Source organism: Aotus nancymaae, unplaced genomic scaffold (genome assembly GCF_030222135.1).
Source record: "Aotus nancymaae isolate 86718 unplaced genomic scaffold, 86718_ANA_hifiasm-v0.15.2.pri h1tg000058l, whole genome shotgun sequence".
In the NCBI taxonomy this organism is placed as follows: Eukaryota; Metazoa; Chordata; class Mammalia; order Primates; family Aotidae; genus Aotus; species Aotus nancymaae.
In genome coordinates, this window is record NW_026988472.1 from 38,909,926 (window position 1) to 38,921,873 (window position 11,948).

General features: G+C 38.9%; 1 protein-coding gene across 11 annotated transcripts in view; it reads left to right on the forward strand.

The window, feature by feature from the left end:
• Positions 1-8,092, forward strand: part of BCLAF3 (BCLAF1 and THRAP3 family member 3) — an 80,770-nt gene extending 72,678 nt beyond the window's left edge. For 9 of the 11 annotated variants that reach the window (XM_012433953.3, XM_064364463.1, XM_012433977.3 and 6 more), the window contains one exon: positions 3,635-8,092. In XM_012433953.3, the coding sequence (XP_012289376.1) occupies positions 3,635-3,664 (30 nt within the window). In that variant the 3' untranslated portion in view covers positions 3,665-8,092. Of the gene's footprint in view, positions 1-2,865; positions 2,894-3,634 lie in introns of all 11 variants that reach the window. The other 2 variants (XM_012433960.3, XM_012433990.3) reach the window with 1 other exon arrangement.
• Positions 8,093-11,948: the final 3,856 nt, after the last annotated feature.

Below are 11,948 nucleotides of genomic sequence, written 5' to 3' on the forward strand. Positions count from 1 at the left end.
AAATTTTTGAGGGTGCCTTGTTAAGCTTGTTTTTTTGTTTGTTTGTTTTTTTGAGACAGAGCCTCACTCTGTCACCCAGGCTGGAATGCAATGTGTAATCGCAGCTCACTGCAGCCTCCACCTCCCGGGTGTAGCATCATGCCTCCAGCTTTGTTCTTTTTGCTTAGGATTGTCTTGGCTATGAAGGCTCTTTTTTGGTTCCACATGAAATTTAAAGTAGTTTTTAAAAATTCTGTGAAGAAACTCAATGGTAGCTTGATGGAGATAGCATTGAATCTATAAATTACTTTGGGCAGTGTGGCCATCTTCATGATATTAATTCTTCCTATCCGTGAGCATGGAATGTTTTTCTATTTGTTTGTGTCCTCTCTTATTTCCTTGAGTAGTGGTTTGTAGTTCTCCTTGAAGAGGCCCTCCACATCCCTTGAAAGTTGTATTCCTAGGTACTTCATTCTCTTTGTATTGTTGTCTTTTATCTTACCTTATTACCTTTCATATAGTCAGTCTTCAGAAAATGCTTAATGCTTATTGAATGGAGTTGAATTTATTCGTACATACACACACACACTCTTCCATCCATGTGCTTTAAAAAGTTAGTGAACAAAAACCATTGTGTCAGGGGTCCCCAAGACCACCCCCGGGTTTTGCTAGGACTCAGGTGACTTAGCATATAATTGTTCTCATGAAAGAATACAGAGCAAAATTAGCAAAAGGAAAAGGCATGTAGGGCAAAGTCTGAAGGAAACCAGGTGCAAGTTTCCAAAGGTTCTCTCCCAGTGGGGTCACACAGAATATACTTAATTTCCTTATCAATGGGTTGTGACAACATGTGTGACACGTTGCCACCCTGGGAAGTTTGCTAGAGACTCAGTGCCAAGAGTTTTTACTGGGGGCTGATCATGTAGGCATCCCCTGCCAAGCACATACCCAAATTCCAGACTGCCAGAAGGAGAGTGCGTGTTCGGCATAAACCATATTGTTTATACAAACAGTTTCAGCACCCATCAGTGGGAACCTTCCTGAAATCTAAGTTCCCAGATGCTGGCCAAGGGCCATCCTGTAAACAGGCCTTTCCAGTCCAGGGACAGCAGTCAGATGTGCTTTGTTAACCCTTTTCTGCACAACCTTTTTTTTTTTTTTGAGATGGAGTCTCGCTGTCACCCAGGCTGGAGTGCAGTGGTACAGTCTCAGCTCACTGCAACCTCCATCTCCCAGGCTCAAACAATTCTCCTGTCTCAGCCCCTTGAGTAGCTGGGGTTATAGATGTGTACCACCACACCCAGCTAATTTTTGTATTTTTAGTAGAGACAGGGTTTCACCATGTTGGCCAGGCTGGTCTCAAACTCCTGGCCTCAAGTGATCTGCCCACCTCAGCCTCCCAAAGTGCTGGGATTACAGGTGTGAGTCACTGCACCTGAACCGACACAACCATATTTTGTTTTGTTTTTGAGATGGAGTTTCACTCTTGTTGCCCAGGCTGGAGTTCAACGGCACGATCTTGGCTCACTGCAACCTCCACCTCCCAGGTTCAAGCAATTCTCCTACCTTAGACTCCCAAGTAGCTGGGGTTACAGGCACCCTCCACCACACCTAGCTGATTTTTTGTATTTTTAGTAGAGAAGGGGTTTCTCCATGTTGGTCAGGCTGGTCACGAACAACCATATTTTTGAAGAGTTTAAAGGGAAGAGAAAATCAATATGGTAGGAATGGTCAGGAGATGTATGGTAAGTACTTTCCTTAATACACTCTTCTCAGAGGAGGTAGGTTATAAGCTGAGGCCTGGAGAAGAGCAAGACATAGAAGGGGCTAAAGCCAAAGACTCATGTTTGGCAGTAGGATGTGAGGTTGGGGAGAAATGGAGATGTGCAAATTAGAGAGGGCCCTGAAAGCTGGGCAGGATATTTAGGGTTTGATGTGGTGGCAGTAGGACATCTTCCTAGACTGAGGAGAAAGTGGTACTTTAGGATGGCTACGCAGTTAGCAGTGGGTGGGCAGGCTCTGGGGAGGAGACATGAGGTTCACGAAGACCAACAAGGGAACATGGACAGCGACCCAAATGACACATTATGAAAACCTAGATGAGAAATACTCATATATATAGTTCAGAATTCTACTTAAAATGGGCTTTTACGGCTGGGCGCAGTGGCTCACACCTGTAATCCCAACATTTTGGGAGGCCGAGGTGGGTGGATCACTTGAAGCCAGGATTCAAGACTAGCCTGGGCAACATGGTAAAAGCTCATCTCTACTGAAAATACAAAAATTAGCTGGGCGTGGTGGCACACGCCTGTGATCCCAGCTGCTCAGTAGGCTGAGGCCGGAGAATCGCTTGAACCCAGAAGGTGAAGGTTATTGTGAGCCAAGATCACACCACTGCACTCCAGCCTGGGCAATAGAGCAAAACTCCATCTCAGAAAAAAGTGGTGTGTGGGTGAGGGGTGCTTTTAGATTATTGGAAGGGTGGAGGGATCAAGTGGAGAGAGGTTATGAAAGAAGCTATGTCAAGGGTGAATGTAACTCAAAATAATCACACATTTAACAAGACATTTCAACTGAATTTTATTTTAGAATTATTGTAGTTAGAATTTCCTTTTAAAGTTGTAATAGGTAACAGATATTTTATTTGAAAATAAATTTATATGGATTTTTACATTGTACAATGAGTAAAGAACTAGGATACAATGAAATCTACCTCTATTTAAATGAATGATGTCGAGAAATACATATGTGCATGTATTTTGAACATTTCATTAACCTAAATAGAAGAATAAGAATTTTCTATCAGCACTGGTTTTGTTTGGAATTAAACATTTCCATACTAATATAAATGCCAAAAAATAAATTGACTTTTACATTTCCTTTCAGTTTTAATAATGTAAGATCCTAGTGAAAGGTAAGGATATGTATATTAATAAATTTTTATTTTGTAATGTCCTTGAAAAATGTGCCATTCTATCATGTTTGCTCCTTTATTACTTGCATGGTCTTATGTCCAGTTTGTGGTTGGTAATTAAATATTGTCCATAGTATCACACTATGTAATCCACATTCATTATCTTCTAATCATAGTCTTACTGTTCTTATAAATTCTTCTTCCTCTATTTATTGAAGCCTTACACCTTTTTATATTGTAGTTAACCATCCAAAAGCAAGAAGGTGTTTCCCCGTCTAATAATTTCTCTGCAGTTATCAGTCAGCTAGAAGAGTCCATGTAGTTTTAGAATTAGATATATGATGGAAAAGATAAAATACTAATTTGAGGTGTGCGTGTGTAGTGTCAGGCTCCACACTTGAGAGCCAAAGGTTTAAGAGTCTTGATTTTATGCTAGGGATCCCTTCACTGAAACTCACCCAAATAGCAGAATACTGTTGTCATCAATCTACTAATACAAATGTTTCCTAGCACCATATGTTTTCTTCGTCCTATTGACTTATCATTTGATATTGCTTTGATGTGTTCTGTTGTTACACTTTGCATCTTTGGGGTGCCACATACCTTCCTGGGAATCTCGGGGTGCCAGTAACACTGTATAAACGAAAACACTTTGAAAATTGCAGTGCGAATGAAACTAGCTCAGATGTTATAACTGACACTTTGTTTGAAGTCTTTATTTCTCTTCTTTTCTCTCAATAGGTATATACAGATGTTGCCACAGAAATCTAATCTGAAATCATACAAAATGAAATGACACTACAGGAGGATGTTTGGGAGCATCTCTCTCTTTTTGTCAGGAGTTAGAAGCGACGCTAAGGCACTAATACTGTAACTTCTTGATAAAGTAACTTTATTTTTTAGTAGTGGAATGCTGCAACTTTTTTACACCTAACAATTGCTTTTAAATTACAGTATTCAATTTAAAACTTGTATTAACTACAGTTTGTTTTGCAAAAAGTCTCAAAAGAATCACTTGAAGGGCATTATTTGTTGATGCATTTTTCTCTGAGCGTGGTTTCATAGAGAGAACTTCACCAAGTTATATTCAGACGTTTATATGTTAAAAGTTTTGCTTACGTAATAAAAACAAGTATCTGAATTGTACAGTGTCTGAACATGAAAGAACTTTAAACAGTGGCCTTATGGTAGAAAATTTTATACTGGATTTTTCTTTTTCTGATGACATTTTGGCTTATAACTTGAAGTTTTCTTAAGTTTCTGAAGATCAAGGCCTATATAATTCATACATTTCATATTATAAGAAGGCGAGAGAAAAGGTGCTTCAAATATTCCATCAGGTAGTTGTGAGTGCACTGAATTTTTAGTAATATGTTCATATTCAGTTTTTTCCACAACTATTTGCTCTTTTCCAATTTCAAAATGCTATTGTGGAAAATATGTAAAGATTTTATAATCTATAGTCCATCTTATTTTTCCCTCAGGGCAAGCTTGTGCATATCATATTTTTAAAGGCTTTTTAAAAATCTGAAAGATAAGATCTCATATTTGAAAATTGTACTTTACTACTACAGCATTACACATTTTGCAAGCACATCTTATAGAGTGTTTACTTTTAGTTTAGTTGATATGTATTGCATACCTACTACATGTAAGAGCAGTTTGATGGGATTTAAAATGCAATTTTTAGGTCCCAATACCTTATTTCTTTATGTTTTCTGTATTCTGCTTAGCAGTACATATACATTCCGAGTTAAATTTTTGTGAAATGTTTATTTGTAATAAAATAAAATGTTGTTGCTCTTTCTGCTTAAAGAAGTTACTTGCCAGTTTGTGAGAGCATTATTTTAATTTTGTATGAGACTTATAGCCTTGAATAGCCCCTGCTGATGTTTAAAGCATTATTCTGTGCTTACAAAGACAGAGCTTTCAAAATTAAAATATGAAGGTTGATAAGAACTTGGTTTTTCATGACTGGATGATGAAAAATCTTAATACATTCAGTTTTCTTTTCCGTATCTTTAAAAGAGGGGCAGCCTTTTCCTTAAGTGAGTTCATGATAAGGGGGGCAAGTGCACTTGATTCATTGCTAAGCAGGCAATAAATTTAGGTAGATGGTTTGTCTTGTACTGTGTACACTCTCTATAGGTCAGGTTTTCCAAACATATTGAGCAATCCACTTATGGTAAGAAAGAAATGCATGCACACAGGTAGTATGGTAACTTTATATTGTGTTAGGTACTTATAAAATCTGTCTTAAATTTTAAAATAATTGACTTCATTTACTCCCATGTTCTAGGGGACAGTTATGAGCCTTGAATATTTAATCATTGGATTGACAACTATATATTGTACAGATACTGTACTAAAATTACAGCAATGAACCACAAGATAAGACACATGGACCCTGCCTTTATGGTATGAGGAGTCTAATAGGGAAAATGGGCATTAAATAGAAATGTAACTTGGTAAATGGCCTTTATTGCTGGATTTTTATTTATTGTAACACATAAAGGTAAGATGGCTGACTTACTATTATTCATTCCACAACTGATTCCCTATTTGGATATTCTTTTGTCACTGTCTCAAAATGCAAAGCGTGTTATCTGCAAAATACCTATGCAGAAAACATAGTGTGTTTAAGATCTAACGTCTAAAAAGAAAAACTTACTTGATAATTTAGAGTATAAAATAAGGACAGAGACCATGTCTGTCTTGTCCACCATAGTATCCCCAGCACCCAGCTTCCTATTTGACATGTGGTAAGAGTTCACTAAATATTAGTTGAATAATGAATGAATGAGTAGGGAATAATAGAATATGTTTATTAGGAACTACATATGTAATTTTCATATGGAGATTGAGCAAAAGGTTATCCATAGCATTTTTTTATTAACTGGAAAGAATTTGAGTTCTTGAATGCATAAGTCTTGAGAAGAGAAGTGTTTTGTTTTTTTTTATAAGTCCCATACCATTGCCCCCTTCCTCCCCTACGTGCTAGGCCCTTTGCTGATACTGGGAAGACAAAGATAATAAGACACAGTCCCTGCTGTAAGGAAGCTCATGCACTACTGAAGAAGAGATTCACAAAAACAGAGAATCACAATGTAGAGTAAGTACTTTAGTGGACATATGTACAAAAGGTTGAGAGAAAAGTTGCCATTTCTGGTTAAGCATCCCCTCATCTTGTTTCTTTCCTGTTGGTTTCACCAACCTCAGAAGGCACTATTCTTTTGATGGTTTTGCTGGTTTTAAAAATTGATGCATTGGGGGAAACTGGGTAAATTGTACACAGATCTCTCTGTATTATTTCTTTCATAGCTGCATGTGAATCTAGAGTTATTTCAATATAAATTTCAATTTGAAGAATTGCCCATAGTCTTATCATAGAGAAAACTATTATAAATATTTTGGATGATACATTTTCTTTTTTTTCTGTGGGAAGAAAACCCCCACTACATTTACATATAACAATTTATGTAGATGTATACTATTTACCACATTTTGCCTAATAAATCCTACATTTTTGAATAGTTTTTTTTAAAAAAAGAAAAGATGGTAATACTTCTAGGCAGAAGCAGGAAAAGTAAAGCTGGATGAGAAACTCTTATCATCTCCACTACCCAGCAAATTCAATAACCACCAGGCACAAATTCACCAGGAGCAACCAAGCAAAGAAGGAAGGAGAAGAAGCTGATGCAGCAAGGTGTGGTATGACTTCATCCCTCGCCAAGTCCCATAAGTAACACTGAGTAAAACAATGGAGATGAGAAAAATCTTGGTAACAATGGGCCCCAGTATGGACACAGGCACTGACAAGGTGACCAGGCCACGTGGAAGAGCGTCAAGGAAAACTCTTGGGACAACGAAGTCTTTGCTACCATTTCAGGACCTCAGCTGAAGGGGTAAGATTCACCAGGACTAGGCATTTCCCAGGTCTCAGAGCAGGCTGGGGAAGCCAAATCCTGCAGAAGTCAGAGACACCTTTGACTGGGTCTGGTGAGTTCTGGTTCTGGACATTTAATAGGAACTAGAAGAGAGGGGATACTAGGTTCCCCAAGAAAGTTCCATCAAATAGGATGATTATGAGCTCTGAGTCCATTAAAATGCAGAATGAACATTTAAGAACTGAGGAATCATAGATATAGAATAGGATGTAAATGTTATAAATCTTGACAAAGAAAAATTAATGTACATTGACAAATTCAGACATAGAGGAGGTAAAGTGGGATAAAGACTAAGAACTAACTGTCTCATCATTCATGGCTAGGTGTCATGTCAAGTCATGTCTTAAGATTATAATATGAGGAAAAACTCTAGTGACCAACCTTAAGTTTTTCCACAATCTTTTTTTTTTCTTTCTTGACCTTAATTCGGTGGTTCTCAAAGTGTGGTCCCAGACCAGCAACATCAGCATCACCTGAGAACTTGTTAAAAATGCAGATTCTTGGCCCCACCCCAGACCTCCTGAATCAGAAACCCTGGGGGTGGGGCCAAGCAATCTGTGATTTAACAAATCCTCCAGGGGATTCTGGCACATACTTGAGTTTGAGTATCACTGGCTTACTTATCCCTTTTAGGAACCAATGAAGAAACATTTATCTGAAGTTCAGCAGCCCCTTCAATTTCATTTCTAATTTTTTTCTATTACATTCAAATGAAGTTAAATCTAAAACTTGTTAGATGGCCAGGCACAGTGGCTCATGCCTGTAATCCCAGCACTTTGGGAGGCCGAGGTGGGTGGATCACTTGACTTGAGGTCAGGAGTTTGAGACCAGCCTGGCCAACATGGTGAAACCCTGTCTCTACTAAAAATACAAAGATTAGCTGGGTGCAGTGGCATGTGCCTTTAATCTCAGCTACTTGGGAGGTGGAGGCAAGAGAATCGCTTGAACCCAGGAGGCAAAGGTTGCAGTGAGCCAAGACCATGCCATTGCACTCCAGCCTGGGCAGCAGAGCGAGACTCCATCCCAAAAAATAAAGTAAATAAAACTTGTTAGAATAAAAAGTTTGGTGTTTCCCACCATCAATCCTGTCTGTACATATGAGTGAATTGAGAGGTTTGGTAACATACCCACCCACTGTTAACACTGTTGATTTTTTTAAGTGGTGGGATTATGAGTGACTGTACTCTTCTGTATCAAACATAATGAATGTTGTATCATTTTTATATAATAAAGTCTTTCTTTTTTAAAACAATGGTAAGAACATTTCATCCTATTCATTATGTATCTGTTACCAAAATCCATGTAAACAAGCTTTACCTCTATAGGCTGGCTACTTCACTATAGTCCATTGGGATTTTACTCCTGGCCATTCCTCCCATGTCATAAAAAGTAGGTAGGCTTATTTTAAATATGTATTGTGTTGAGGTTTAAATAAAAATTATTGATTTATAATATTTAACAATATGTAAAAAATTAAATTTGGTGGAGTGCGGTGGCTCACACCTGTAATCCCAACACAGGAAGGCTGAGGTGGGTGGATTGTTTGAGCTCAGGAGTTCAAGACCAGCCTGGGCAACATGGTGAAACTCCATCTCTACAAAATATACAAAAACTAGCTGAGTGTAGGCGCCTGCACCTGTAGTCCCACGTACTTTGTAGGCTGAGGTGGGAGGATCAGTTGAGCCTGGGAGATTGAGGCTGCAGTGAGCTGTGATCACCAAACTGCACTCAAGCCTGGGTGAGAGTAAGACCCTATCTCAAAAAAAAAAAAAATTCATCTTACCGCTTTTCTTTAAAAAGAAACCAACTTTTTTCCCTGATCAACAGTTGTTAAAGACAACAGGCCCAAAAAGGTGTCACTCATGCTAAGGTTCCATATCACCAAACAGAAACCTAAGTTGTTTACTTAGAAGATCTGACCTTCCAACAAATCAGAAGAGACAATAGCCAAATTCCATTAAGCCAGCAAGATCTCACTTATATCCCTGTGAGGAAAGTAACCTTGAAATGGCCAGTTCACTTTTTGTTCCTCGTTCCTGCCTTCCTGCACCTTTTTCTGCCTATAAAACTCACCCACTTTGTTTAGCTTATTGGACTTCCTTCTAGTTTGTAGATTGGATTCTAGTTTGTAGATTGGTTCATGATTCGCTGTTAAAGCCAATCAGATCTTTGAAACTCTGTTGAAATTTTATCCTTGGCAAAGTACATAGAATAGTATGTAAAAGGGAGAAAAATTTGTCTATAATCCCACTGCTCATAAATATTTAGTGCAGACTAACATTTTGGTATTTTCTCATTAGTCTTTTTTCTCAGCTTTATTGTTTTGGTAGTTGAGATTATACTTTATTACATATATTCATATATTCAGTCTTCGCAGGTAGTCACATGTTTAAATCATGTTTAAAGTTTATATGATATTCAAATGTACCTATTGTACAGGACAAGGAATAGAATCTCATTCCCAGGAGACTAAAAATGTTTTATAAAATCCTGAGTTATATTAAAATTTAGGAGTTTTGGCTGGGTACAGTGGCTCACGCCTGTAATCCCAGCATTTTGGGTGTCAGAGATGGGTGGATTACCTGAGGTCAGGAATTTGAGACCAGGCTGGCCAACATGGTAAAACCCCAGCTCTACTAAAAATACAAAAGTTAACTGGGCATGGTGGTGTGTGCCTATAATCCCAGCTACTCAGGAGGCTGAGGCAGGAGAATTGCCTCAACCCGAGAGGCAGAGATTGCCGTGAGCCGAGATCCCACCACTGCACTCCAGCCTAGATGACAGAGTAAGACTCTGTCTCAAACAAATAAATAAAATTTAGAGGTTTTGTTTGTTTTGATGTACACATCATTTAAAATGCTAAAAACTAGATTAAACTTTACAAATAATTTTCTAATGTAAATTATCATCCCAAATTCTAATCCCTTCTAATGATATTCATTATAATATTTAGTAAAGAATAAATTGACTTTAATGTTGAGTTCTCCCTGATGGCAATTTCTGCAAGTGATTGCAGGGAACACAGTGCTACTAACTTAATGGTCTCTTAACAACTATGGTAAAAAAAAGTTCCCAAAATAATGTTCAAAAAGCTAAACATAGAATTACCATATGGCCCAGCAATTCCTCTTATGGGTGTATTCCCCCAAAGAATGGAAAACCGGGACTCAGACACTCATATGGCAATGTTAATTGCAGCATTATTCACAGTAGCCAAAAGGCGTCAGCAACCCAGGTGACCATCTGGATAAACAAGACTCAGATTGGTGGCCCTCCCAACCTAGCCTCACTGAGTTAGCTGCCCCTCCTCTGGGTTCCCGGAATACCCAAACACACCCCTGCTTAAAACCAAGCACGTCAAATAAGGACCTGTTTATCTCTCCCCTCTATCTAGATCAGTGCCTGACTCAGAACTAACAAAGACAAATACTTGCCGAATGACTAAAGGGCCACCTTCTTAGGCAAAATCTTATAGTGGCTTCCTGGTACCTATAGATAAAAAAAAAAAGTTCAAATTCTAGCACCTGGCTTATGAACTACTTGAAGAGAAAGGTGGGGAGGTGTGCTGCCCTTCAGGTTTGCTACTACCCAACCTTGTCTCCCAGCAGGTCTCCCAGGAGACCTCTGTTCTGTGGTTTCCTGAAGATGCAGGCATGAACCATCAGGCTCTGTGCGTCTGCTCTGAGCCAGGTGCTTTGTGAGAACATGTGTTATTGGTCACCCTCGGTGGGCTTCCTTCTGACCCCAAGCCTTGGCATATTCATTCACCTCCCCAGCCTTTTCCCTCCTTCTCACTGATCCAAATTCTACCTATTTTTCCATATGGGCATTTCTACCAATATTTTAGTTCACCTTTTTCCACTTCAAATTCTTAACATTTCGAGAACAGAGGTCTTGTAATTTCCCTTTTCACTGATAGGCTTGGAGGTTAATTATAGTCACCCTATTTTGCTATGGAACACTAGGTCTTACTCCATGTATCAAACTAGTTTTGTACCCAACCATCTCCTCCTTACCGGCCCCTCCCCACCACCCTTCCCAGCCTCTGGTAACCATCATGCTTCTCTGTATGAATTCAAGTTTGTTTCTTTTAAGTGAGACCATGTGGTATTTGTCTTTCTGTGCCTGGCTTATTTTACTTAACATAAAGTTCTCCAGTTCTATCCATGTTGTTGCAAATGACAGAATTTCATTATTTCTATGGCTAAATAATAATCCATTGTGTATATGCACCATATTTGCTTTATCCATTTAAAAGAAGAGAGTGATAAAAAGAAAAGAATGGAACTGGAATGTTTGTTTGTTTTTGAGACAGAGTCTCGCACTGTCACCCAGGCTGGAGTGCAGTGGCAATCTTGGCTCACTGCAGCCTCCCCTCTAGGTTCCGGCGATTCTTCTGCCTCAGCCTCCTAAGTAGCTGGGATTACAGGTGTGTGCCACAACACACAGCTAATTTTTGTATTTTTAGTAGAGATAGGATTTCATCATATTGGCCAGGCTGGTCTCAAACTCCTGACCTCAAGAGATCCACCCACCTCAGCCTCCCAAAGTGCTGGGATTACAGGTGTGAGCCACCGTGCCCAGCCAGAACTGGAATGTTTCTAACACAAAGAAATAATAAATGTTTAAGGTGATGCATATCCCAATTACCCTGATGTGATCATTACAAATTGTATGCTTATATCAAAATATCACATATTCCCCATATATGTGTACAACTATTATGTATTCATGATAATTAAAACTGTATTTTTTTTGGCCAGGCACGGTGGTTCATACCTGTAATCCCAGTACTTAGGGAAGCTGAAACGGGAGGATCGCTTGAGGCAAAAAGAAAAAAAGTCATCAATAGATATTAAATGTATGGGCAGTTTTGATGAGGAGCAGGATATTTCGATGTGTAAAAGTGTCTTCTCACAGATTGCTTATTTATTGCAAGGCAGGAAGGAAAAATGGCAATTATACAGTAGAAAGAAAGGACAACTCCTTGGCTAGGGGATCAAAATTAATATCACCAAGGAGGGGCAGATGGCAATCAATGTGGTACTGTTACAGTGGGTAGCTAGTCTGGTATGAGCAGGGCAGAAGAGGGCTCCCCCCACCCACAT